This window comes from Camelus ferus, chromosome 2 (genome assembly GCF_009834535.1).
Source record: "Camelus ferus isolate YT-003-E chromosome 2, BCGSAC_Cfer_1.0, whole genome shotgun sequence".
Lineage (NCBI taxonomy): Eukaryota > Metazoa > Chordata > Mammalia > Artiodactyla > Camelidae > Camelus > Camelus ferus.
In genome coordinates, this window is record NC_045697.1 from 99,525,698 (window position 1) to 99,549,797 (window position 24,100).

Consider the following 24,100-nt stretch of genomic DNA (forward strand, 5'->3'; position numbering starts at 1 on the left):
GTTTGACTCCAGTTTTAAGGAAAAACCCAATTAGATTCCCCTTGAACATTTCTAAACATTTACCGATAATCACTTACTCATTTTCTCTCTTCTCAAACTTCCAACTTGAGCAGTCAAAATGCTTTTCCTTCCCAGAGGCCTTACCTTCCCCTGTTCTCCGGTTTTTCACCATCACACTTTCTGCCTTTTCTCTCCAAAGCCTCCACGCTTCCTGCACACCTGGTCTTCATCTACCACTGTGCACACCGCCATGTACATATCAGTACCTTGAATCTATGAACAGAGCACTAAAAAATGATACCTACACTGAAACAATACCCAAGATCCTACCTTCCTGATTAGCTCCTAAATGTATCCAAGACCAAGCCCATACTGATTTATTTTTGCAGCTCCCAGCAGGTGCCTAGTGCAGTGCTCTGTCCCTGATGCAATGGCGCAGCCTCCTTCAGCTGCACGGAGTAGGTCTGTTGGGAAAGCCTCTAGGAGGGAAAAATACTCAGACATTTCCAAGTCTCTCTTAATTTGGGGAGAAATAATAACCATTAGGAAGTGCTCTTTCAAGAGCCTTTGGGACCCTGCACAAGATATCCCTGAGAACCACAACAAAATCTAGGTGAAAGAACAGCAGCCAAAAGTTATCACAAAATACAAGCTCAGGCACTTCTTTAAAAAAGCAGAACCACCAGGGAAGGTGGATTTAGTATTTAGATTTTCAGGGCTGACCAGGCCTATTTCAACTCAAATTAGTCTTGAGCTGACCCTTCTTCACACACCTTTAGCTAGTAAACTCTGAGAGCACAAGGATCACACATTGTCCTTACTACAGAGAAGCCCGTGGTGCAGGCAGCAGAGCCCTGAGCACCCTGAATTCCATGATTAGCATCATGAACAGAGTAACTTTTGTCCAGCATCTGAAATCCCACAACAGCCAAGTCTTACCAGGCTGATATCCAGTCTACAAATGCCCTACATCCAATGCAAACAGTCAAGAGTCTATAATGCAGGAGAGGCAAATTCTTCTAAAAGAAATGACTCATAGAAATTAATTTTCCTCTAATGTTCTTTAATTTAAAAAACTGGGCAAAGACTTTGGTTTTTTAATTAAGCTCAACTTTAACTTAATTTTTCAATATCCTGAAGTTTTGACGTTCAATTCGTGCAGATTCTATTAAAAGACACTCCAACACATATCAGAACAAATTAATATTAATATATATAAACTGATAAATATTCAATAGAGAACTTTTTTTGACAAAATAAAAGCTATTAAAATGTGTATATTTAGAAACAATAAAGAATTCACCACAATTTATTAGTAATTACATGGCTTTACTTCCTCTCATGTCCTTCACAAGAATCCAAATTATATTATACATGTATACTTACTTAGACACAAGGCAAACCAACTGACCACAGCACTCCCAAGTAGAGGAGAATGTACAAGTTTTAAAGAGGCAACAGCCAAGACATGGAAACAACCTAAGTGTCCATCAACACATGAATGGATAAAGAAAATGTAACATATGTATCATGGAATATTACTCAGCCATAAAAACAAATGAAATAATGTCATTTGCAGCAACATGGATGTACCTAGAGATTATTATATTAAGTGAAGTAAGTCAGAGAAAGACAAATATCATATCTCTTATATGTGGAACCTAAATAAAGATGCAAATGAACTTATTTATAAACCAGAAACAGACTGTTCATAGACATAGAAAACAAACTATGGTTACCAAAGGGGAAACGGGTGGGAGGAGGGATAAACTGGGAGTTTGAGATTAGCATATATACACTATTATGTATAAAATAAACAACAAAGACCTACTGTATAGCATAGGGAACTATGTTAAATATCTTAAATAACCTATAATGGAAAAGAATCTAAAAAAGAATATATATATGTATAACTGAAATAGTGTGTTGTACACCCAAAACTAACACAACATTGTAAATCAACTATACATCAACAAAAAAAGGCAACACCATAATTCAATTTAACAGACCCTTTAAACAATAATAATAATAGACTGTAATATGCATTGCAAAAACAACAACTATTGCAAAACCACAAATACTGAATATATTCTTATCTCCAAGAAGCTTACCAACTACTTCAAGGAGCCCCTCTCTTGAATGTGAGATTTCCTAGCCACCTCCCTACCTTCCCACGCATGCTGTTCTTCCTGTCCAGCCAGCCTCTTCTCTTCCACTCTTCTCATTCACTGCCTCTACACACACCACCCCACTACAATGACACTGACAAAAAGCCAGAAACTCCCAGTTGCCAAATCCCAGGACATTGTGTGGTCCTCACCTTGCTGGATGTGATACCATCAATGACACTCTCCTTAGTTTTCAATATACCACTCTCCTGGGACTCCTCACCAACTGCACTATTCCTTCTCTATCTCCTTTTGAGAATCTCCTCCTCTAAAAACACACTGAATGCTGTTTTACAAGTTCCTCCCCTCATTTTCTTTTTTCACGTTATACACCCTTCACCAATTTCATCTACTCTGAAAACACCTTTGATGTCTCCACCTGCAGCCCAGACCTCTGGGCTAAATTCTAGGCCTGTATATTCAAATGACCATTGGACATCCCTTCAGGATGGACCATAATCTCATTAAGCTTTGCATGTCCAAAGATGAACTGATCAGCTTCCCTCCAAAACCTAAGGCATTTCCTATACTGAGTAATGATGACATCAGCAAGCCAGAAACCTAGAAGTCATCTCTGATTGCTCTCAATAATCCCTGTACTCAATAAATTACCTCCTTAATATTTTTTGAAAATGGTCTCATGTCGCTATACCTACCACTCTCCTACTTCAAGCTTTTCAATATCTCCTGCTGGAGTTATTCAATAATCCCCTAACTGACCTCCCTGCCTCCAGTCCTTGTCTCAAGACCATCCTTCACATGGTTGAAAGAGTGCTTTACCTAAAGTCAGATGCTGGCCATCTCACTCCCTTATTTACAACCTTTTAATGGTTTCTCTTCATCTATAAGATTTAAGCTCTTGAGCATGGATATAAGGCCCTCTGCCTCCTAATACCTGTCCATCTTACCAGCCTCTTCTTCCACCATTTCTACCCAAACTTCTGTCTCAACAACACTAAGCAACTCCTGATTCCATTTTGATGCCCTCTGTTCCACACTTTTATCCTTCATCCACCCAAATACCCTTGAAGCTCTTCCAGGGCCGGGGCAGTAGCCCAACTGTGGTTGTCATTTCAACGCTTAGCCCAGCATCTGCCTCATTAAAGCTTCCCTGTGAATGGTCAGTGATAAACAATGGAAGACAGTATATGGCAAGTCCAAAATGAATGACACTGATAGAAAGTGTTGAAGGAATTTGGACTTGTGTTGAAAGTCCCGGCAATGGGGTCTCTACATGCTAAATACTTCCCACACGAAAAGTACAGGAGAGCCTACGAAAGCTCGACTCCTCCTTACAACACCCACCACACACTTAGAGTCATGCTCTTACTTATTTTTTGGCGGGGGGAGAAGACATGTTGGCTCCCTGCTGAGCCTGCCATCCCAAGTCATAACAGTGGGCATCTTGGTGATGTGCTACTGATAACCTTTGACATTTATAGAATGTTTATTGTGTATCTAGAACTTTACTGAAAATTCTGCATGAATTATACCTCTCAGTCTTCATCTCAGCACCGTGAGGATGGAACTATCATTAATCCTGCTCTACAGGTGGAGAGACTGAGGCCCAGAAAGTAAGTAACTTCACTTAAGGCAGAGATTTACTCTTAAGAACACTATTCAGTAGACTGCAAGCCAAGCCTCCATGCATATTCCACTTAGTTTCCAAAACTGTAGGTGTGTATCAAGAAATTACCATGAATGAAAGGTCAGAAGAACCTATGGTGTCACCAACCCTTGGAGCCACTGCTCTCACCAAATAAAGTCACTCTTCTAAATTACAGAATCACTGTCTTCATCACAGACAGTGTCACCGACACAAGGTCTAAGTGACAAGACAGACAGCTCCTCTTCTCCCCAGTGAGGCCCCTCTCCCTGTGCCCCGACTCTCCTTAGTCTTCTTATCTGTCCACATTCCTCTCTGGTTTGCTCCAAACTTCTCCTCCCACCTTTGATGATGAAGGGTGTTTTAGAACATAAAAGAGGCAAGATCTCTTCTTCATGGCAACAACACTCATCATGTCAGGAGGTGCAGAAGCCCAAAGTATCCATAAAGAAGGATTTAGATAAATTTATGGAGAGAACACAAGGGAAGGATGGAGAGGGAGGTATGGAACTTGAAGAGGAAACCTTGTGCCAAGGTACAACCATGCTTGGCTATAAGATTAAGTACGTCGACAGGTGTGTACTGAGCACCAACTATGTCCAAAGCACAATTCTGCACCCAGAAGACAGCAGGGAACATAAGACAAAACTCCCTGCCTTTGTGGAGCTTCAAGCTCTGACCACTAGTTATTGCTGTTGTGAGCGTCTGTGCACCTCATGCAACCAGATCTGTGAGGCAGCGGCTTCCTCCTAACTTTGAGGACCTGGCCCTCTTGGAAAATCCTCTCTCTGTGTGCTTTCCAAAGGGGAAAAAAAGAAAAAGGCACATTTTATACCTAATAGTTTGTGCAACTTTATTTTAAAAAAAAAGTGCACACATGTAGGCTCTCACCAGGCATAGCTCCAAAGGCAGCTACACTAGACCTTTAGATTTGTGCCCAAAACCCAAATGAGATTTTGACTTTGGCAATCTGGGAGAGGAACAAATTGTACATGGTACATTTTGAGAACAGCCATGGCTCTCAGGCCACATATAGGAGTCAGGCAACCCAGAAGTGACCCCTAGCAACCCAGAACCGACATCCGGTTCTTAAGGTCAGGGCAGAGCAGAGGAAGCCAGTCAGGGAATAATTGGTAAAAAGTAGCAGCTTGGAGTGGACCTTCAAGATTTCCCTTCAACCATGCTCTTCCAGAACAAGGAAATCATCTTCCAAAGTCCTAAATCCACCAGTCTCCTCCTAGGATCAACATTGAGAAGTAATTAGACCCAATGGTTAGTCACATGTACTCTGGAGCAATACTGTCTGGGTTTGAATCCCTGTTCTACCACTCATCAACCTTGGCAAGTAATCAAGGCTCTTTGGGACTCAGTAGCCTCATCTCTTAAATGGAAACAATAATTATAACATCCTTATAGGATGGTTGTGAAAATTATAAGAGACGATAGCATGTAAAGCATTTAAAACAGTGTCTGGCACTCAGGAAATGTGAGCTGTTACTATTATCACTTTTTCCATCAGTAGGATCAGGGGGGCCCCCATCCAGGCCATAGCAAATTCTAGAAGCTCCATAGCTGTTGTATAAATGAACAGCTGAGAAGCATGAACTGTCCCATTCTGAGGAAAACCCAAAATTCAACTAAATTTCTAAACACACACCCACAGCCCACCAATTCTCACACATGCCTTCTTTCTCTGAGACAACTATTTTTTTCAACAGATTAAGTCGAAACTGATTTTGACTGCAATATATATTTTCAAAAGGTGAAAGCAAAGCAAAGGATAGGTTTTTCCTTCTTAATTATTGCCCCTGGCCCTCTGGAAGGATGGGATGAGTCTCTGTCTGCCAGAGAGCTGAAAGAAATAAAAAACAAAATGGGAACAAGAGGAGTTTTCAGGCTGGTAGCCAATCAGTATAGCAACTAAAAGAACCAAACTATAAGCGGTCATCTACAATCAAAACACCCTAATATTAGTCACTATTCTAATGAAACTGCAATGGTGGAAGGGCCCTGATAATAAGTCTAAGCAGGCATTACCTGAAGCATAGACACAAGAGATGGATGAGAAAAAAAAATTAACTTAGAAAAAAACCCATCTGCAAACTTAAAGCCAAGCAGGTAAGGTTTTTTTGTTTGTTTTAGGGGCGTTTTGGTTTGTTTTATTTTTTAATTGTGGCATGGGACAAGAGGTTTATCAATGTATCACAGCAATAGAATCACCTGTGAAAATCCCCAGGCCTACAACAAACATTAAACACAACGAAGTTCATCTCTCTTGCCCTTTAATTTGATCGAAGTGACTTTTATCTTTCACCTTGGAGTTATAAAAGAATATGAGTTGTGAGCAAAACAATCTGAACCTGCCTTAATTCTGGGGCCTTCTCCTCTTTTTCCCATATGCTTGTCAAAACTACTCCAAGTGAACCAGAGAGAAAGTCTGCCTGCCCAAAGAGGAGGGTGCAGGGACCGAAAAATGACTATGTATCCGCTAGACGGTGTACTCCATCTGAAAAGTTTTCTCTTATTTCTCTTGCTTTATTCAAGCATTCTAATTTGTGAAATTCTTTACTTAGAAAATCTACTGGTAAACCTACTACAAAGTAAAAATCTTTAGAACTGAAGAAACAATATCTGTTTACAGACTATGTCCTCATTGTTTGCATAGATTCCTATAAAACAGCCTACTGATCATCTACATAATTTTGTCTGCCCAAATGCACTTTTCTAAAGGAAATTCAGCTAAAAGTGGTATGGTAGTACGTTGTTTGAGACAGTCTACTACCAAGAAACTGAGAGTCTAAAACATCACCCTGTGGGTCACCTACACATAAGCTACCACAAAGGCCTGTGAACTGAAGTTTGTATAATGATTTTCAAAAACTGATTAAAATCCTTGGGATATCATTTGGCCTTATTGAAGAAGGGTTTTGTTTACAAATCATTAAGAAATAGTATAAAAATAGTACACCTTGGTTTCATTACTGGATGGCAGATGGATAAGGGCCAAATGAAAGACAAGAGAAAAAGGCTTCAACCAACTAGAAGAAAAGCTGGGTTTTCTAGCCATGTTTATGACTCCAGCCCTGAAATTTGGGACTAATGCTATAATTAGTAAGGATGTGATGAAATATCTCAGCCAATGTTACAGTTCAGTCCATTCAAGAAATATCTTTTGAGCTCCTCCTACACATCAGGCCCAATCTCTGCTTTAAAGGAGCCCATCATGCAGTGTTGGCCATTCACCCATAAGCAACACAGGACAAGGACCACTCATGCATACGGTGCTAGGACAGCACCAATGATGGAAGGAGAGGCCCAGTCTTCTGAAGAGAGGACCAGCAGAATTAGGAAACATTCCTTCTTGTCCAGCTGACTTGCCTAATTTTGCACATCCTATTTCCAAGCAGGGCACTTGAACATATGCATTAAATTTACACACTGTGATCTGCTAGACAAAACTGTCCGGCTATTTCAAGTAAAGGTTGAGCCCTCTTCTGTGTCTGTTGTGGCGGGGCCTCTAGGTAGCCAGGAAGAAGGAAGCAGATATTCCTAGGATTTAAGGTGGTACCAGCATGGCTACGCAAAGTTACTAAACACTTGCACTTTAGAAACGTTTCCTTCCTATGGCCCAATGTCCTTACAAATCAATAGAATCAAACCTCGAGCCTTGTGGTCCTAAGAGATGAAGTGATTTGCTTAAAGTCACACGGTTTGTTGGGGAAAAGCCTGAACGAGACCCAATTTCCTGGCTCCCAATATAATATTCTTTGAGTTAGACCAAACCGCATCCCAGTCATGGGATGAGAGCCAGAGACAGAGGGGTAGTGGGACCATCTGTTACATCTGATAATCAGAAGTTCTGTCTGTATTATACATAGAACAGGGATTATATAACCATCCAGAGGAAGTTACCAACCTGGTGTTGATTTAGCCTGAGAAACCTACAGAACAGGCCAGGAGAAAAACAGAGAAAACCTCCAAAGCTGCAAACTTCCACTGAAACCACAGGCTGGACTATTCCACTGCACAGAGAAGAAAGGGCAGAGAACATAAGGCAGAGCCCTCATCAGGGTAAGGATGGGATCCCCGAGAAAGGGGTTGGGGGGAGGAGACCCTCTCAAGAGGTGGACTCACTTCTCCCTCCAGAACCACAAGCTGCTCTGCTTGAGAAGGACTCGGCGCAGAGGCAGAAGGTGCCTGGGAATCTGGGTAGGACCAAAAAGGTGCCTCTGTCGGTATCAAGCCAGGAAAGAAAGTCAGAATGAAATTTCCACAAGAAATTCCACGTATCTCTAGGAAACGTGCAAAAGCGTTCCCTTTCACTATTTCAAAAATTAATTCTAGGTCATGAAGAGTCGACATCCAAATGTCTCCTAGTGGCCCTTGCCCTTGCCTACCTCATTTTCCTCTTCTCTCTAGTTCTCCTCTCCGTGGCCCATCTCCTCCACCTCCATTGGTGGTGACAGTGGGGCCAGAACATCTGCAGTCAGCCCATAGTCCCCAGCACCGGGCCAGAGGCTGGGAAGCAGCAAAGGGGAAGGTTCTTTGGATTATCCACCTCTGGCCTTCTCTTGAGATGAGACCTTCTGGGTACTCCCCACTCTCCTAAATTCATGAGTACCCTCTCTGATTTCTATGTAAGGCATCAGACATGTCATCATCACCATATGCTTCTCTTAATAAGAAAGGACCATCCCAAAGGCACAAAGGTCATGAGATTGTGTGGTGTTTGGGCAAACAGGTTTTGTTTACCTACTGTAAGGAGGTGCTAAGGTGGGTCCTATGCCAGTGTAACCATCGTCCCTGTTCTCTGGCCTGTCCACACTCAGAAGCTTGTATCTGCCCTCTTAGCATCTCGTTTGCGTCACTAATAACAAGCTTAGGAAAGAGAAGAGGAGGACAGCCACATGCTCTAAGAATGCCTGCATTCCCTTGTCCTTCTCTCCCAGAAGAAGAGAGTTCATCAAGCAAGAGGCTAAGTAAAAACTGGAAAAAGAGAAGATCTTATTCATGCATTGACACTTGCGACAAAGTCTGGCCTATCTCAACACATCGCTTTCCTTCCACATCTACCTGGTCCCCTCATAGGACCAAAAAAAAAAAAGGAAAAACAAAGATGACTTGCAGATAACTATGCTTCTCCCAGCTGTGCAGTCAAGAGAAGGAAAAACCCCTTTCCTGACTTCCTCCAGTGCTAACAGAAAACTCTGGACTTTGGGGAGGCTATTAGAAAAAGGTTAAATATGAGACTAGATAATGATATACCAAGGGACTCACGTCAGGGCTGTTTGAACACGACTCAGAAGCAATTGCTGTTGAGAGGTGACGACCACTTTAAAGAGCTCTGGAAGAGTCTGCCAGTAGATGCCTCAGCGATGCCCTGGGAGGAGTAGGCTAAAGACCTCTTCTTTTGCACAAACATCCCGGAAAACATTCGTTCTCCATTCTTTAACGCAAAGATGACTAGGTACTCATATCTAGTAATTATTTCCTATACATGGCACATTTTCCTCTATCGTCCTTTAATTATCGTTTCACAAAGACATAGCTTTATATACACATCGTACTGTCTCTTTCTTTCACTGCAATAGGGTTTCTGGTCTACACCTTTAGACTTCACATTTCATTTACGCTAAACAAATTTGTCAATTATTTAGTATCATTGCATCACTAAGCATTTCCTTCAAAAGTCCTATTTGTATAATTTAAAAACGAGTATGGAACCCTTTCCTGTCCCTGAAACTTGATCATCCCCCCTTAGAAAATGTGTAGTTTTACTCAAAGCACCTTGTCCTATCAATTACAGGGTTATGAACAACCAGCCACTAATGCTACCTGGTTGTCTCACCGTCCCCTGGTGCTTCCTAATGATAACTAGATAGTATATAATTACACGGTCCCCAGAAGATACTTATAATTGAATCACAGGGCATTTTGTGAATGTTTGGGACAGCGATTAGAGGACCACAAAATGACAGTATTTCTACCTCTCTAGCTAGAATGTAAATGAAGCATCCTAAAATTCAATTATAAGAGTCCTTCAGGTATTAAATAATTATAATACAATTCACATTAGGGGGCAAGAGTTTTTTTTAATTGCACTGTCCCCATAACCCCTAAAGATTATATTTCCTAATAGTTTGTAAACAACACAGCTGGATTTTCAGATTCACAGTTATTCATTCAACTGGAAAAGCTGTACCAAAGGTCGAACACCAATAGCCTGTTTCTACTTTTCCTTTGCCACCCACTAATTTGGTGACCTAGTGAGTGAGCTGAATTTCACTGAAGCTCCACTTACCCCATAAACATGCTGCATAATTAGAATGTCTAATATTATTGTGCAAATATAAAATGGCTATAAAGATATTTACAAATTTAACTTAATGGAAACCAGGATATTTCGTCTATCCAAATGGTTATCTATTCTTAACAGCCAAAAATATCTTATCATGTCTTACCCTCATCTTCTTCCTCCTTTCTCCTGGTTTCCTTTCCAGATCTTTTTCTTTCTCCCCTATTCATCCCTTCTGCCTTCTCTATCAGCTCACCCTCGGTGGGAGGCTGTGATAGTTGTAGTAAAACCTCCAGGGTGGCTGTGGTTGGCTTCCACGTGGCTCAGGGCAAGGAAAGGGAAGAAGAGTCAAATGTAGATCTTTTTTAGTCATAATCTTCTTGCTTTCATCTCTTAAAGGGAGAGAAGGTAAAGATCACTTCCCTAACACAGGAAACTTGGGAAAGTAAAAGCTGAAATACCTCTCCCCTGACTATGACTTGTGAAAAAACACTATCAAGAAAAGGTTCAAAGGGTGTCCACACTGGCAAGGAGCTCCTGCCACCAACCCAGCAAGTACACAGAAAACAGGACTCACTTATTCCTAGGGATGCTCTGAATCACATCCAGGCCACAGGCATTAACTCTCCAAGCCCCCAAATGCTACAGCAAGTCCATCCCTACCTACAGCAGATTTGTAACAGATCTGTTCTCCTCCACTTAAAAACATTATTTTCAAGGCCAGTGATCACACATGCACAATCCAGGCCTGAAAAAATAAATCAGTTCCCCCTGCAGAGCCCCAGTGTTCAAATGTAACCTCTGATTAGTCATTAGTGGAACATCACAGAAATAAATAAATATACATACACATACATATGTATATTTTTTGACAGTAGAATCGGCCTTGGAATGACATTTGTATTTGAGAGAAAGAAATTCACTGACCCCAACACCAGAACACAAACTTCACAGCTGTTCTTCAAAAAAAAAAAAAAAGTCCCACAGAAATCAAGAATATGGTGACATTTGGTGCTCCCCAATCAGGAGATCAACACCACCCATGTTCGCCTCTCAGCTCCTGAAGTAAAAATATTCTCACGCACGCAGCACAATAGCACTGGCTACCGCCCCTCCGCATGGAGTGTGATTCTCTCAGAGACGGGCCTTCTGCCACGTTTGCAGGAACCACGCTCCCAGGACTGTGGGGCCCTTCTGGACCCTCCCTGGCACTTTGGAGTCAAGAATCAATCAGGAACCAGAACGAGTGACCATGACTCTATAGAGGCTGAAGTGGTAAAAGGATTCAGGGTGACAGCGCAGCTCTGGCCAGCGTAGGGCACATTCCTGGGGGGGGGGGGGCAGCCAAGGACACCCCTTTGAGGAAAGTGGAGTTAATTAGTCTTTTTATGCACACACACATGCCAGCTTCACACATTTGGAAAAACAGACCATGCTAAGCAAAGGGCCTATTTTAGCACCGTCTTGTAAAAACTAGATAGACGGGTACACACGCTCCTTTCGGGCAGCAACACTGGCCCTAACGTACTTGCTGGTTTTAGCTATTCTAGCTCTAGAAATGAAAAGGGAATGTGCAAAGTGTAACTTAAAAGCACTAAAAACAAAACCATGTTCACTCTCACAGGAAGAAGTGAGCTCCGGTGAATGAATGCATCGATAATAATTAATTGACATTCCCGTAGAAAATGTCCCTTTGATAATGCAGCCACTGGGCTGCATGGAAAAACGACCCCCATTTCTCCCTGCTGAACAGACGATCTGATTAGGGACCGAAGTAAGGAGGCGTGAACGCTGCCCCGGCCCCAGCTCTTCCGCGTGGCCTGAGTCGGCCACCATACGGAACGGCTGGCCGGGAGCCAAGAACCCTCCTGTAGAGGAGACTAGAAGTTTCTGAAGAGCCACCCCAGGCCCAACGCTGGGAGAGTCACCCAAACAAAAGCCGGCCACCGAGTTCAACAACTGGCTTGCAATGCGCCATATGCTCCACAATATTGTCCTGCTGCAGCACGGGGCCCTGTGTGCGGGGTTCCCGTGTGCTGCACAGCTGTCAGCCAGGAGCTGTTTTATCATTATCTTCACTGTTTTATTACTTTTCTGGGAATTCAAATCAGGGTAACCGTGCTTGATGCACCGGGTGAAAAATGGTGTCTCCCTCCCCTTCCTCCTTCAACCTAATGAATTGCCTTTTTTCATATCAAAGAGTAATGAGCACCAAACCACATAATATTTATTCATGGAACAGAAGATGGAGGAGGGGAGGGGGCGGGGGGAGCAGAAGCCGCTCCTGGGTGTGGGGAGAAAAGAGCTAGACATTTTACGGGAGCCCTTCGCTCTGATGCCCAGAGACACGGTCCCACGGCCCCGGAAATCCAAACCTTTGCTCTCTCCCGACTCTCGTGGGGCTCACCTTCAAGCTAGTCCCTGGTCAGTGCTTGGAGATCCTGCGACTGAGAGCTTACAGTCACCCATCCCGTAGTCGTGACCGTAAACATTTTCTTTCTCAGGTAAACGTTCCTAAAACACCTTCTCTTCCCTCTCTTATGCGCATTAAACCAGTATACCTCAGAACATTCTAGATGAGCCCTTTATTTTCCCGTATCATCAGGCAGGATTTGGCCCAGTTAAGAGGGGCTGTAGGAATAATGGCGACGCTGGAGACTTAGTGACTCATTCCTTTTACTTAGAGGATGTGAACTGTACCCCCTGCTTTTTGCCATAATCAGTCGTTCACATTCTGTTCCACAAGTTTTCTTTTTAATCCAAAAAATACAAAATAATGTACAATAATAGGAATAATTTAACCCAACCTCATGGTTAATCTCTTTCTTTACAGACATGGAGACAGTTTAATTGTCCTCTTTGCAAAGGATGCCCAACTTGGGAGGGACTACTAAGTCAAGTTAATGCTGAATGAGCCGTTTTTCTTGAAGGCCATTTCCCCCAATGCATGAGTCACCCAAGTGAAAGGAGGACTCTTCTTTAAGGTAAAAAGATACATGCTCATGCTAAGAGGCAGATTAAAGGGCATTGAGAACAACATAAGGGATTTTAGCACGAGTGGCTGAGTACCTGTTTCTTCCTCCCATTTTCATTCCTCAGTATCTTGAATTTCTCCATTTAAAAATTCTATGTTGAGAATAAAGAAATAAAGACTTTTTTAAACTATGAAAATATTTAAATTCTTAAATATCACACAGTAGTCCACTTCTTCCTAAAACCATGGCTGCCCAAGTGGTTGGGAACTTTTAAAACTGAAGAATTTCTTATCTGGATAATTTCCCTCCAAGCCAGTAATGGAATCCTTTGCTTAAGCAACCCTCTTGCTTCCTCCTTTTACAGTCTCATTTCTGTAAGTCTGTCAAAGCTAATTATCTCTTTGCAAATTTATTGCTCTTCAATGTATCATAAACACACACATTACAAAAAGTTGAAGAAAACAAGTGAAGTGTGCATTACACTGTGAAGGAAGAGACATACATAAATAATTATCCAGAGTATCCACTTTCTGTTAATAGAGTAATGAAAATGGCATTAGGAAGAATGGATGAGAATACCAAAGCCAGCCAGTCCCCCTTCCCTCTTCCATATATGGTCGTCCCCGCCTTCATGAGCCAATACCAGAAACTCCTACACCATCATTTTAGGGTAGAGAGGGAAGCAAAATTCTTAGGTTGGCAATCCTTTGACATTCCAGACCGCAGATAAACACGAAGCCTACCAAACCAGTAACACAGACAGCCGGCACCTCAGCAGAGGGAACAAAGACCTGATTCTCCCAAGCATACACTATCATTAACCTCCCTTCCTTGAAACTATTGTTACGTATTTCTGAGTGTTCCAATTCCAATCTCAGACCACAAACTTAAAGTTAAGAAAAGGCCCTGAATGATTCATATCAATCCTTTCAATCTAAGAACAGGATCAAACACTGGGGGGTGGGGTGGGGGGTGGGGAGATACAATCCATTTGAATTTCAATAGCTGAGGCCCCAGATACTCCAGATCCCCAAAGTCCAGTTTATCCTACTTTGCCACCCTCTAAGTTACCATGACATCGTCCAAGTTCATCCTGGGCACCAAACCTATTCCACTCTAATGCACGCCACCTGCCAAAAACATTTTTTTTCAGTATAGTTATTCAATGTTATGACAAATAAGTTTTTCAAATCCTCCTTCAACACATTCTGAGAAGTAAGCAGCATGAAATCCAAATTTAAACTCACTGTTTCCAGGCTTCGTTGAAGAAGACAAACGTATGTGTTTTTAAAAATCCAATAGCAGCTGCAAACCATTGAGGAATTCCCAGTTAAACCGCAAAATGCGTTTTCAACCGTTTACCCGTAACAACTTCTCAACTGAGAAAGCTGATTCTTTATATAAACCACCTCTGTTTACCCAACATCAGGGAATCTCCAGGGAAAGGGCTACTGCAGGATGTGAAGAGGGAGAGAATGTTACAATCCGGGAGGTGCTGTTCTGCACACACCACTGGGAGGAAATACCTTAAGTGATTAAAGATACACATCATCTGCATGCTCTTAAAGGCATGCACGCGCTCAAAGGAGTCCATGCTCCAGACACACGCTCCTCCCATGGCGGCCAGGAGGAAGGATGGAAACCAGTGAATTAGAACCAGGGACAGAAGGAGCCCAGAAAAGAAGATGTGAGCTGGCACAGGGCATGTCTGCTTTACCCATGCTGGGAACTCCAGCATTATTATCACTCAACTGTTCTGAAGCCAGAACTCAAGAATGAACAATTAAAACGGTCTTATTTCTTTTACTTAGCATCCAGAAAATTTTGTCAAGCTCTGACATATGTCCAATTTCTTCGTGTGAATGTGAACATTAACCTCCAGATATGCCTCTGTATGAATTTATATCCACTTCCCAAAAAATAAGTCTGAAACACTTACTTTTTGTAAGATATGTTAAAAAAAAAAAACTCCATGATAAGGTAAGACTTGATTCTGGTCATTTATTATCTGTTACAAATCATCTCTGGACTCTTCCAAAAAGAAATAAAAGAATGATTTCCAAAGGAATTAGAAATTAGAAGTTTACTGCTGCATAGCCATAATCTCACTAGTCTTTGGAAAGCAATTGTATTCAATCACTATAATCAGACAGCCATGGAATAACTAATATTCAAAACAGAGAACCATTTGTCTGTCTACAATCAATGTACAGGTAAACATTATATTTGATGCAAAATGCAAGTCAGATGACACCTCTCCAGAGGGACGGTAGACTCACAAAAACTAAACTTGACCATTTAAACTTGGCTGTCAGCAGGAAGAGTCAAAGACTGAAGTTGTATTGCATGACCAGAGCAGCAACTTTAAGGATGTCTTCGTTGATCATACTGGCTGGCCTACTTTCAAGATTAGAAGCAAGTTTCTTATTTTATGTGCAACCAACTCTCACTATTCAAGCTACTAAAGCAGAACATAGTCTAACTGTCTTTACACTGAAGCCCCCTCCTCTAAAGTCGGCACTGAGCACATGGCTGCATTAGCTTCACTGGCCAAAGGGGTTTTTCTTCACTAAGATGCTACATGGTGCAGCTAAAAGACAGAAAATGCCTGCCACTTATCAGTATCTAGGCCATCAATTGAAGCAGAATGCCTGGTTTATTGGAATCACTTGGGGAGAGAATGACCTCCAAGGTTGAGGCTAATCATCTGCATCTCTACCCTCAGTTTATTTCTGTGGCTCAACATTTTGTACCAGTTTCCAGGTCCTGCCATCACTGTGCCAAAGGTAAAACATGAGGTGTTGGTAAAGGAGATAGGGAGAGAGAGACACTCGATGCCAGAGGTACATGAGGCCAGGAGACAGCCAAGTGGGGGATCCTCGTTCAAAAACAGCAGAGCCAGCCAAGGAGCAGCACTACCACGTAGCTTCATTTGGACTCCAGTTCAAACTGATCTTAAGACCTAAAGGAAAGTCAAGTAGGTGGAGATGACTCCTTGGGAGAGAGTAGTTATTTAGAAAAAGCAGCTGCCCACACCACCTTTTCAAGAGCGAACCCTTCAGTCAGATGAAAGCAGAATAATGCTGTAGCCAAGAGTGTGGATTCTGGAGCCAAACTGCTCCCGCTCTGTAAAAACATAGACTATGGCTCTTAGGGTCTCGCTGTAGGGAAGCTGCCAGGGCAAAGGTAAATCAAAATGACCAAGAAACCCGACGAAGGGCAGTCTTCAGACCATGTCAGCCCACATGTATAATTAAAACTGATAGGACTTCTCACTGTTGAAACAAACGCTCTAAGGTGACTGTTGAGGCAAGCCCATTCTGATGCACTTTCTACAGTGGGCCAGGTCAGCAGGTTGTTATTACCATGTTACACAGATGACTGGATTAGTCAAGGTAATTGAACCTGTAGGAAGTGGCAACTCACAGACCTGTGGTTTTTACGACCACTCAAACCTGCACCCACTGCCCTCCCCCCACCGAACTCTAGCAATAGCTGAAATACCTTTTACAAATAAAGCCACGCAGGCCTGGGAAACACAAAGCTCAGGAATGGTAAAGAGACCACAAACTCATTCAAGATAGTGAATTTCCCACTTTCACAGCACGAGCAGGAGCCGGTTAACTAGACTCCCACCAACTCCATCGTTAGGACCAGATGAAAAGAAAAAGTCATTCCTGGAAAGTGTGTGGCCAAATACACAACCTTTAAAAATTAACAGTGTTAACTGTAGACAGCAAAGATCCAGACCAGTTGGTACAGTGGACACTTTTTTTAGCATTTGCCCTAAAATGAGCTGTAATAAGATTTGGGTGCTATGTTGAACCATATTAGGTTAAGAGACTTTTTTGGCCAACTTTTTCTGTTTATACATATTACATATGGAAAAGAGTCCAAATCTGTGCTACAGAAATGCTCACATATGTACAAGGGACATATGGATAAGGGTGTTCACTGCAATAAAGTAACGCTTAATTGGCAAAAAATGAGAAACTACCAGAGTCTCTCTCATAAGGGGATCATTCCACAACTTATGGAACATTTATATTATGAAATGCAATAGAACAGTTTAAAAAAATGAGTTAAGGGTCTATATGAATTGACTTGGACAGATCTCCAAAATACATTATGTAGAAAAAGTAAATCTCAGAACCGTATTTATAATATGATTCCATTTATGTAGGAAAAAACTAACATGTAGTGATATGTATCCTATAGTATATACATATACAAAAAGCAGGAGGTCTGGAGAGTTATTCTAAACCATGGTGACTTCTGAGAGGAGGGGGAAACACTGAGGCAGAGGAATTAAGTCACTTTGTCTACTCATTTTCATTTAGCAATTTATTCCACAAATATTTAGAGTTCCTCTCATGTACAGGAAGGTCTTTTTCTATCACGAAGATTTAAAGATGAACAAAGAGACAAAGCTCTGTCCTCTTCTAACTGGGATTGTATTTTTATATTGCTTAAAAACATTATAATTTTAGAAAGAAGAAAGATGTTGTCATCTCTTCTCCAGCTTTTCAGCTAATTGAACTTTTGCTGGATCGTTTTCACTCATCAAGACAGCCCTTTCATCTGTGAACAGCTTCAATTGTCATATAATTGTTTTTTATATATATATTAAACCAAACCTTGCTCTTAACAACCCGCCAACCACTGATCCTAACTCTATCCCCTTGAGGCCATAAAGAGCATTATCTAATCCTTTCTCCACATGACAGCCCCTCAAATATTTTAAGAAAGTAATCATATCATCCCCTGAATCAGACTAAACACCTCCAGGTCTCCCAGCTATTCTTCATGTGATACGGCTTCAAGTCCTTGCACCTTCCTGCTCCTGCCTGCTTCTTTCTAAATGCTCCTCCTCTTTGTCTAATTTACTCTAAGAGCTTGATGGCAAGTCGTGATTATGGTGCTACAAGTGTCACCTATTCAAAAAAAAAAAAAAAAGGAAAGAAAGGTGATCATCTGCCTCACTTTTAACAACCATCCTTTAATCTTATTCTCCACCACACCAACTAATCCTCTCCCCTCTACAAAGTGATTTGATTTGAAAAACAATGAAATAAATGTTGCTATAGAGAGAATGCAAGGGAGCCATAGCTGTAGGAAGCTTGCAAGAAGATAACTGAGCATTTAGTACCCTTAGGATTTTCCTAAATGTTAGCTTATTAATGACCTACATGAACATGTTCTTAGAAGGCCACAAAGACCATTTCATACAGCTAATCTGAGACACGGACTGATGCTCTGCTGTGAGTCCAACTAGAGCAAGGACCTCAGTTCACTTTGTGTCCCCAGTGCCTAGAAATAGTGTCCAGTATGTAGCAGTCACTCCATATGTAGCCATGAGACTTTGGTTTATGCATGAGTGAAATAAACCTTAAATCACTCAACTTTAAGTCTGCACTTGGGTGAGGGGCACACAATTAAGTGACAGGAAAGTAATTCATAAAAATAAGCCGAGCATTTGTGTAACCCCAGAAAGTCTTTGGGGCTCTTACATATATTAATTCCTTTGAGCTGAACAATCACTCTGAGAGGCAAAAAGAATGACTTGTGTTCACCTTCCTAACCAGACAGTCATGAAGGGAAGAGCCAGACCAGCATGGGGCCAGAGCTGAAACACGACATGGCAGTGCTGTAACTTCTTCCCAGGACCCTCTACCTCACAGTAGCACCCCACCCTCCTCCACCCTGTAAGCAGTAAGAGTGTCTCTGAAAAGCTGTGAGGAAAGTCACACTCTGTACTTTCAACCTTCTCCTCAGAAAGCTCCTTGTTTCAGGCAGGGTTTCTCAGCTGCAGCAATACTGATATTTTGGACAGGGTGGTTCTTTGTTGTGGGCGCACTGCAGGATGTTTAATGGCATCCTCAGCTTCTACCCACTAGACAGCAGTGGCACCCCTCCAGTGGTGACAACTAAAAATGTCTCCCAACAATGCCAAATGTTTTTGGGAAGGGTGGTGCAAAATATCCACCAACTGAGAATCTCTGATTTAGAGGAATTCTACAGTAAATCAATTTAAATGGCTGAGGTAGTCATTTAAGGAAGCATGGAAATATTTTAGGAAGTAATTTTTTTTCCAGATATAAACAATATTGCCATTAGCTCTGGAAAATATATATTTGAGTTTTAGTAAGGTCTGCAGTTTCAGAATAGACTAGTAAAAGCATAGGTTATCACTGTAAACTCCCAAGGCACCAGGATACTCTCTGTTTACCCCAGAGGAGTAAAACCAATCACCTCTCTTCTATTTCACTTGCCATCTATTCCAGGAGCTGCCTCCAAAATCCTCATCCCCTTTTGGCTCTCTTCTTTACCACTGGAGTCCCTTAAAGCCCTTTACTGGGTTCCAGTCCCTTTAGATTCACTCTCAATCACTGAGCTACTTTCAGCATCTAACAAATAATCAAAGAAAGAAAAATAACCCACCACTGTGAGAATAAAGGGCACTAGGAGAGCTTGTCTTTTACAGCTGAGCAATGCTTCTGAGTCCCAGCTATGACCCAGGCTGAATCTGCACAAATAGACTCAGCACTTCAGCCTTTTCCTTTGAAGGGAAAGAAGCCCCTGTCCTGACATGAGTTTTCTAGAGGTGCAGAAAGATACTGGGAGAGGGAAGGAGAGAGACACAGGAATGTATCCTAATGATGTCTTCACATGCACAGTGAACACTTAGATAGTTAAGGACTGGAGAGTCCATAATATGAAACATTACACAACCAGATTCTACCCAGCTGGACAGAGATTTAAGGAGTTAGGAAACTCTGGAGGTTGGTAGTTTAAATATTCCACTCAAGTTTGCTATGGTTGTTAAGCCATTGCTTAAGGAGGATGAATGTTAGTCATTCTTTTAAAAGATTCTACTTCAGCATGAAGGTCCCTCCAACCAATGGGAGGTCCAATATAATTAAAAAGAGGTGTCTAAATTATCCTTAAGAAATCACTTAAGAAATGACTTTCCTTAAGTCAGAGGAAGTACTCTAAGCCTTTTGAGATTTTTATTAAATTCTCCCAGGAACAGTTTAAGCAGCTTGCCATAAAAAAATTTTTTTAAGTAAAAACCTGAGCCATAGTAATTTCCTTTTTCTACACATGTGTGTATGGTGGCCCTAAAGGAACACTGTGCTTCTTTCCCAGATGGAGCTGCTTATCCACAACTCAAAAGCCCCTCAACTGTTTAACAGATGGAACAGCCAGGTAGACTTTTAAAAGTGCGCTCCTTCTCTGATTCATGGAATGGAACCCTATGATCTTTAAGTATTTATTATACAGTAGGCCCTCAACTCCATCTTCTGAGTATTTTATCCAACCGTATTACTTTAGTTCTTTAAACTTCGTTAGATTTAAACAAGAACAAAAAAAGGTTTTTTTCTAAGTTAAGGAAAAGCAATTAGCTTTTGGTAAAAGCTGATTTTCCAAAAGCCTCCATTTCTATCTCACAGACATGAGCAATGAATTTTTGGAATGGGTCTGTCTGAAAAGCATGCTTCTATTTTTAATGAAAATTTAAGTTAGGGGATCCAATAACTTTGATGTTGTCATTTGTAAATCAACTTTTTGTTTCCCCAGAAACAAATGTCTAATTAGTTTGAAACAACAGAAAACTAATGAATATTATTTTACTTACAATGTCATGGGAAGGGGGTATAACTCAGCCTGAAACTGTTGAGAAGTCACTGGCATCAAGTCTAATACTGATTAAAAAACAAACAAAAACCCATTATTCCCTTAAACCTAGCTAGAATAATACTGAAAATCTACAAAGAATATACTACATTGTCAAAGTCTTGGATGGAAGAGTGTGATTTAGCATTTTAACTTCTCTGAAGCCCTATGGACTGTGTACTAGTATTGTTGAATAAATGAGTAACATTTAAAAATTCAATCTACTCTCTAAGAGTTGTGCTAATGAACAGTAAATGGTATAAAAGATCAAATCCATAATTAACCCAAAATTGGTATCTTACCCAAATTGTTTCATTAGTCGTGAGAGGAGGAAGCACCAAAATTAAGTTTCTCTTCTTATTGCTTCTTCCCACTCCTTGGTAAAGGTGCTAAAGATCAGTGAAAAGACCAAAAGGCTGGCAGCAGAAGGAGGAAAGAAAAACAAACAGCTGGAGGACCCGAAAACTCAATAATCCACTTCTGAATAACAGAGTGAAAAATGCAAAACTATTTGGGAGAGTTAAAAGGCAGATATTATGAAAATCTTGGGACTGAGTTTTAAATATGTTCCTCTTTATAAGATTCTGACATCTGATTGATTTCACAGTTCTCTACAATGGGAAAAGTGGAAAGAGATGACAGAACTTAGCCATCTTAAGCTCAAGAATATAGAAGTGTTGATTAATATACATGGAGCACTAATCACAAGTAAAACACAAATGACTTTAAAGAAAATGTTAAGTACTTCAAATGGGTCCAAAAATTACTATGCAGTGTGCAGAATGGCTTATTATACTAGATTCCCTCTATGGTAGCAGCACTAATGAAAGAAAATTCCTCCAGTCTTATCTTAACCAAATGGAAGAACCCTGTCAGGAAACCTTTTTAACAACAGTTGGCTATTGGTCTCAATAGAAAATACCTCCATTTTAATGTTTAAAATCCTCATCCTTCTTACAGAAATGTCAGTACACCATGTCCGTGTTCATTTTTCTCATATCAGGTGACAGAAAGCCTACAAAGATTCTAAAGCTTACCCTTGTAATTCTGAGACAGTATGGAAAGTATCAAGTATGCAATCTGCCTGAAAACTCCGCTTTCCCTGGGAAGGAATTCAGCCTGAAGAGCATTTTGAAGATGATGATCAATGATGAACTAACGATGCTTCTACTTTTCTGATCACTGGCTGCCCAGGACTAAAGAAAACGTACCACAACCAAAGAACGTAAATAACATAATTAAATATGTACTGGAGCTTTTTTTTTTTTTTTTTTTAGTGCTTCTTGAGAATTAAAAGAAAAGACAAACACTTGTGAAGCACAGGGAAATGCAATTTCAAAAAGTTTTTCACATGCTTAATGCACACCCTGTGTGGGCTACAGAAGGTTTTTCAAGAGACACTGTCAATCCTATCACCCAGGAGAACAGGAGAACAGGATAAGGCAAAGAAAAGGTTCATAGGAAAGATTTAGAAATGGCTTGACATTACAAGCTTGCCAAAAAACCTGGCTACAAAGCCAGTAATTTACCTTCAACAGGATAAGAAATGGGAAACCAGATTCATTTATAAGGAGATTTAGCCCTGGACTGGTATGTTAACATTTCCTAGATCTCTTCCAGGAGCAGAGGAGAACATTTCAGATAGGTTGCAATTCTCTCCAATATTCAGTGATTAATACACTTATTATCAAGTGAATTTTATGTGATAAACTCTGCAGAGCAGGAATCACATCTATTTACATAGTCTGTAAGCTGTGTATGAATTAAGCACACTCTGGAAGTTATAATGGTGCTAATAAGTAGAAAGGTCATGAAAACATGGGTTTATCCAGGTCAAGTAAGACTACCACCATTTTGATTCTGAAGACTGCATTGTCATGCTTTTCGGCATGCCTGAGTGATTACACCTTGCTCAAGCCAATCTATCCCTGGCTTGAACATGAACTTGTCAATTAGCATTTATCTTAAAATTTTAACCAGGACTTCAGTTCCAAGTACAGACAGTGATAATGTCTCATTCTGCTACCACAAATAATTAGAACTATTTTAGGAAAAGACACCTTGTCACTGCAATTCACTAATAGGTAAAATCAGTAGTTTCCATCAACAACTCTTGGGTGGGGGGACCCTTCTGAATAAATAACATGGAGGCGGGGGGGGGGGGGTCATTAGGCTACTACTCCATAAACTACTTTTCACCTGAGGTAATGCAGCTTCAAACCCAGGCCAGGGCTACCTGCTCTTTAACAGGGCTATTTGGGACTCCCAAAAAACCCAGGCCCCTCGCAGCAGCCTGGTGCCAAGGAAGATTTCTACTTCACCTCAGCCACCCTGCTTCTGGTTTGCTTGTTTTTCAGGCCTATACTTGTAAATGTAAATGTATAAGAAAATAAATCAAAAGAGGTAAAGCCTTGATTGGACTGCCTTCCTAACCCAAGCCAAGCGGAAAGAGAGCTAATCAATATTTAGTACTTTAGACATATTGGCCCTACGAAGGTAAACAATAGCAATAAAACAGAAAAGAATTCTATTCATCTTCATTTTTATCATCACCATTATTATTATTATTAGGCTCTGGTTGATTATTGCTTTTCTTTAGGGCTTTCCAAATGGAGATCTCATTCTAAGAACTAAATATAATTGCTCCATACCCCACCTCCCAAGAGCCCAACTAAAATCCAGCACCTAATTCAAGAAAAGATCAACATTTTTTTGCAATGTGTTTTCAAGATTTTTATCTCACACACAAGCTAAGTTAAAATACCGATGTACATTTTTAAACTAATTGTTTTTAAAGGAAAAATAACTTGTAGAGGAGGATGTTAACTTTTTTTTTTCTTTTCGTGCCACACAGCATTTACATGCAACTCTTTGCTTAGGATTTAAAGCAGTTTATTTTCGTTACACTCATCACACATAACTTGCTACTTATATCAATGGGAGGTGAATATATGAAATAACAGTTGAAGCTAATATATACTCCTGTACATCAGTCTAATCAATAGGCTAAAGTATTGTCATAAAACTGATAGAAAAGTGTTATTTTCTGACAATCATTTGCCAACTCTATCTGTTGTTAACTTGCTGAACAAGGATTCACCATGAAATTTACAGCTTACATCTCGTCCATTCAAGTAAGCACTATCTTTACATTTCCCAAAGTAAGCTCTGGCTTGGGCTTGGTACCTCCTTTCAGGTAACGCCAGGATCCAGGGCTTGCTCCCACCTGCGAGTGTATTATAACCCAGGCGCACACACTCGGAGTCCTCCCTCCACTCCTCCCAGGGCCGATACGGCACCCTGGAGAGAACACAACCCAAACACTTAAACTTTCTGGCAGCAAACTCTACTGTTCCTGCCCGCGATCAAAAGGGACAGG

The 24,100-nt window shown here is 41.0% G+C and overlaps 1 protein-coding gene across 4 annotated transcripts in view; it reads right to left on the reverse strand.

Annotated features, from left to right (window-relative positions):
• MAML3 (mastermind like transcriptional coactivator 3) overlaps positions 1-24,100 on the reverse strand; it is a 391,314-nt gene that overhangs the window by 362,841 nt on the left and 4,373 nt on the right. Inside the window, exon 1 of one of the 4 annotated variants that reach the window (XM_032463844.1) lies at positions 14,292-14,927. The exons of the other annotated variants lie outside the window; for them this stretch is intronic. Coding sequence (XP_032319735.1) covers positions 14,292-14,360 — 69 coding nt within the window. The 5' untranslated portion in view covers positions 14,361-14,927. Of the gene's footprint in view, positions 1-14,291; positions 14,928-24,100 lie in introns of those variants that run through there. 4 annotated transcript variants of the gene reach the window in all.